This window comes from Drosophila ficusphila, unplaced genomic scaffold (genome assembly GCF_018152265.1).
Source record: "Drosophila ficusphila isolate 14025-0441.05 unplaced genomic scaffold, ASM1815226v1 contig_791, whole genome shotgun sequence".
Lineage (NCBI taxonomy): Eukaryota > Metazoa > Arthropoda > Insecta > Diptera > Drosophilidae > Drosophila > Drosophila ficusphila.
Genome location: NW_025064737.1, coordinates 25,827,667 through 25,832,604, shown reverse-complemented (window position 1 = coordinate 25,832,604; position 4,938 = coordinate 25,827,667). Strand labels below are relative to the sequence as shown.

General features: G+C 36.0%; 1 protein-coding gene across 1 annotated transcript; it reads right to left on the bottom strand.

Annotated features, from left to right (window-relative positions):
• Window positions 1-103: 103 nt before the first annotated feature.
• LOC108099349 (phosphotriesterase-related protein) lies at window positions 104-1,712 on the bottom strand. Its single transcript, XM_017202829.2, has 5 exons — window positions 1,520-1,712; window positions 911-1,423; window positions 688-852; window positions 405-622; window positions 104-347 (listed from the first exon to the last, which is right to left on the bottom strand). The coding sequence occupies exons 1-5, from the start codon at window positions 1,536-1,538 to the stop codon at window positions 210-212; spliced, it is 1,053 nt and encodes a 350-aa protein (XP_017058318.1). The 5' UTR covers window positions 1,539-1,712; the 3' UTR covers window positions 104-209.
• Window positions 1,713-4,938: the final 3,226 nt, after the last annotated feature.

Genomic DNA, 4,938 nt, shown 5'->3' with positions numbered 1-4,938 from the left:
TCTGAGTACCAAAATAATAATAATTCTTTTTTAAGTGCATCTTTCCAAAAAACAATCGCACGAGCCCCCCAATTCTATTTTAGTAATAAGTGATAAGCCTGAGTTTGTAGGCACGCCCAATTATTATTGCCAAAATCGCAAATCTAATCTTATCAACGGCGAATAAAATAATAAACAGGTTAAAGATGCTACCAAATAAAAACATGGCTCTAGGGGTTGAAGGCCAGCCAGTTTGCCGGGTTTGTGACAGTCATCTGCTCCACCTGCTCCACAGTAACTCCGCGCCCGAACATCCGCGGCAATATGTTGGTGTGGATGTGGTGATAGCCATGACCGCCGTAGGATGTCTAAAAATACAAAAGTTATAGGAGAAAGTTTTTACAAGCAGGGTAAATTTAGCCCACCAATCGATGTTTTGTGTGGATGTCGTGGGACATGAGCAGCTTGTCCACCAAACCCTCGTTAATGAGCTTTATCAGGTTGTCGATTCGTTGGCCATCGGAGATCATGTCCACACTGGTGTTCAGCTGGTAGAAGGAGCATTCGGTGCCAAAGAGATCGTACTGGATGTAGCAGCCCAGCTTGGCAAACTCCAGCAGCTCATCGATGTCGAAAATGGTTCCTTAAAAATATTAAAATATATTTTAGATTAAGTAGGTTCGATTTTTAATATAGGATAATACTCACGGTCCAAATGGGACATAACACACTTATCGGCACGTCCTCCTGCCTCCAAATAAAGACGCATGATTTCGAAAGGAGCTTTGGTTACTCGGTGAGGATGCATGGAAACACCGCAGCCCAGAACTTCCTGGATTTCTCCTGCGGCCTTTATGGCATTCTTCTCAAAATCTAAGTATTAAATGCAATAATATTACAAGATATTCCTTGAGTTTATTAACTAGCTTACCATGAATGGGATAAACGCTAGCCACCTCCCCAATAAATCCACACTTGACCATCTTTCCATTGACCTCCAAACCAGTGATGATATCCTTGGAGTACAAACTACTCATCTGCTCCACAGTTAAGCTGGCATGTGTGGCATCCTGCATGGCATGGATGTAGTGACCTGTACCCGCGATGAAATGCACACCCGTGCTCTTGGCCAATTCCACAATGAACTCCAGATTGCGTTTAAGGCCATAACTGCTGTTTTCCACAATGCTGCCACCGCCGTGTTTCTTGTAGAGCAGCACATCTTTTTTGGCCGCCTCCAGAGCATCGCCATCGTAAAAGCGGACATTCTCCTTACTGGAATACGGATAAAGGCGAACATATCCCAGGGTGGACATGCTGATCTTGGCCTTCAGCTCGCTCTCGAAATCCGGAGGCGGCGGGCGGTAGAAGTGCTCGAAATCGAGGGCCACATGCTCGTGGGTCAAAGTTCGCCCCAACAAATTTGGGGTTATAGTGCCCAGAACTGAATACATAATAAGCAGAGGAAAGTTTCGTTATTTGATGAGCTAAGATAAGTCCGAGAATATCTCTTATCTCGCTGAGTTCTCAACCAACTCACCGGTCTGTACGGTTGACATATTCACAGCTTTCAATGTGGGTCACAATTTAAACTTTTTTTCCTTTTTTTCGAAAGATATTTTTAGATTCGTTGGCGACCGATCACGTTGAAAGCCCGTGGAGAACTGATCTTGGAGAGCCGAGAGTCGCTTATTTGTGGAGTTCCCTAACCAGAGATATACGTTTACAGTTGCTTTGCTTGATCCCCACCACCAACCTTATCTGAATAATATTTTATTGCGCACAATCAGAGATTGCAATGGGAATGTTTGTTGATCGCTCCCATTAGCTCGTATCGCACAGCATTTAAATCAATTGCTTAATGCTAAGTAAAAGCAGGTGATCCCAGCTTAGGCAAACAAAATATATATCCATTAAAGAGAAGTTTCTCCGCATTATCATATTCTTCAGAACATTTCAAATCCTCATTATCATCTCAGTGAAAAGACGTTCGTTGTATATTTCTCAGAATAATTCTCTTTATTAGTTCCATTTCTTTCCGTGTTTTGTATTTTCTTTTAAATTTTACTTAGGTTTAATTTTATCAGTTTTAGCGATTTCTCATTTATCAGATATACATATGTGTGTATATATAGTCTATATATATACTCATTTATTCTTAAGATATATGTTTCTGTTATTCATACGACATTGCTGCATCATTCATTTAACTGTTATGTCTCGTATATATATATATATATAATTTTCTTTCGATTTGCCTTAGATCTAAGCATTCATTATTTTATCATTCGCGAAGAATCTGTCAAATATTGTAATTGTTGCTTTATTCTCTTTGTCTGGTTGGGCTTCCGAATTATTTTTTGAGTTTTCAGCAGCTTTTCTATCGACTGATCGAAACATTTTTCGTTTTCTGTATGAATTGATTAACTGTTTTACTTTGTTTTAAAAATTATTATAACGAAATAAGCACACAAAATGTATTATTATTTACTTGCTGAGTTTAGGTAGTTACTGAGTTTTACTTTTGAACACTTGCTGTGACTTTAGTTAGGTTATAACTATTGCATGAAGAGCCAACGAACCATTATTTAAAACAAAACCCAGAGCCAGTCGATCTATTCAGTTGGCCATTTACAAGTATAACCCATTACGCACTCCTCATCGATTCTAAACTACTTAGCACCTTGGCTTGGCTTGGGTTCCGAATAGATTTCGAAAAAACAAAAACTTATGTCGAAATATTTATCCAAACAAAATCTCAGAAAATAAAACATGCAATTGTTTTAAAAATTATATTATCGCCTTTTATTGAACATTGTCTCCAGTTAGCTATATAAATTTTGAAGTTAATATTGTTTACTTCGTTTATTTGAAATTTGTTGTGGTTGCTCTTGTTGTATCTTCTATTTTATTGTTTTGTTTATGCATTTGTTTAAGTTTAATTAAAATAGTTGTTGCTCTTATATACGCCCGGATCTGAGGCTCTTGTATAGGTATACGTATATATCTATTTCTATTTAGATTTTCTAGCTTTACCGTTTCTGTGTTAAATATATGTTCACTGTTCCTCAACCTCAACCCATCTGGCTGCAGATATTCATCCGACGTTTTTAATTACAATTACACATTAGTACAATATTTATATACGCATAAAGTTTTAGATATTGGATGCATTCATCATATTCAAGTTCATTGATTCCCATTCACACGCTTAAATAAACTAATTTCGTTTCGTCTCTGCTGCTCCTTCACCGTCGTCAACAAAACACTTCACATATCCAAAGTAAGAGTCAAACAAACATCAAATTCGGCTAGCAATTGCAAAAGATTTAACACAAATAGAGTTTGGCGGAAAGGGGGTTAATTCTGAGGGGGGAGGGATGGTAAACTGGGATGGGGGGATCGGTATTGGAGGAGTGATTGTTTGTGTGTTGTTTGATTAGCTTATAAGCGCAAAAGTGACTAAGAGGTGCACACAACAAAATAATAATTATTATGGTAATATAATAAAGAACTACTAGAATAAACGTTGGTTAATAATAATAAAATTTATTACGCTTAGTTATAATTATTATTTGCCTTTTCACTTTTCACTTTACTCTTTCGTTAAACATATAAACACAATTTCAACTAAAAGCACACTAAAGCGTTGTAAATTATGGTAAACGAAAACTACAACTATGCAAAAAATGTTGAAATAAATTTTAAACTGTATTTTATTATTCAACTCTTTTTCTTTTAGAGTTAGTAAATCAGTTTTTAAACGTTTTTAAACTGTGGTAAACTTGTTCGTTACATCTTAAAATTCTTCTTTTGTGTGTTCTGTATGCATACAATTTTACTAATTAATTTTAAAGTTTTAATCAATTAAATTATGATATACGTATATGTAAAGTGTTGCCTTTATTATTTTGAGGGGAAATTATAATTAAAATGACATTTAGCTGTTCTTGTTTAATTGCAGTTCCTCACATCCCTAATCTTTTTCATTCTATCTCTGGCTCTGTACAGTTAGGATCCTCTTTCGTTAAAAATTATATTGAAGTTGGTTACTAGTTTTGCATTTTCCATCTCTGATTTTGTACAGTTCAAATGTCCTGACTACTTGACACCTCCCTCTGCGTTTGGACTTGACTATTGCTGGATTGGCTTGCTCTACTCTTGTCCGGAATCTTCTGAGCACAAGGAAGGTCACCAAGTGGACCCGCGTTGACCCCGAGATTCCCGTTCCCGATCAACATATAACTAGCAGCGCAGGGATTGCACTCTAGGTAGAATCGATCTGGCGGAGAAAGTGTCCCCATGGCAAACTCTTGCGAAGAGTTTGGGAAGGCGATTGGTTAAAGGCGAGTTTGGTGTTTGGTGTCGGCTTCTATTTTACTCCTGCTGCGAAAACGTTTCCTTTCAGTTCTGTGCGCCAAATATGCTTATTAGATTGGTTTTGGTCGTGTGGGAATTTTAATTGTAGAATCAAAATTTATTGCAGTATTTCCTCTTTGTTATTGGTAAGTTTAGCTTTACTTAAAATTTTGGTTTTGATTTTTTTTTCCATTTTTGTATTTTTTTCGTAGGGGTTAACAACACAATTTATCTCTAGATTTAAATTTACTTGCATAGGTGTAATTGGTTTGAATAAAAATTTAAATTATGTACTACAGAGTGAAGAAAGCAAAATTAAAAAGGGTTTTGTTTTGTTGTGTACGCATGTGTGTGTTTTAATATAAACAAAGAAAAACTAAATAACGCTTAAAGCAATAAAAATCTAAAGACGAACCATATATATTTATTGTATTTTTTGCATTTTTTGTTTGCCATTTTGCAGAATTTTTTTGTAACCACTATATGTATATATAGATAGAATATGTGTTTTAGCTGATTTTTATCTTTTTGTTTTTCGCATTAATGTGCATATACCCGAAAAAAAAACTATATATGTGTATGCGTCACACGATTTACATA

Coding starts and splice junctions, on each gene's coding strand:
- LOC108099349 (XM_017202829.2), bottom strand. Junction 623..687: donor TGTTATGTCCCATTTGGACC/GTGAGTATTATC, acceptor AATATTTTTAAG/GAACCATTTTCGACATCGAT. Junction 348..404: donor TCCACACAAAACATCGATTG/GTGGGCTAAATT, acceptor TTGTATTTTTAG/ACATCCTACGGCGGTCATGG.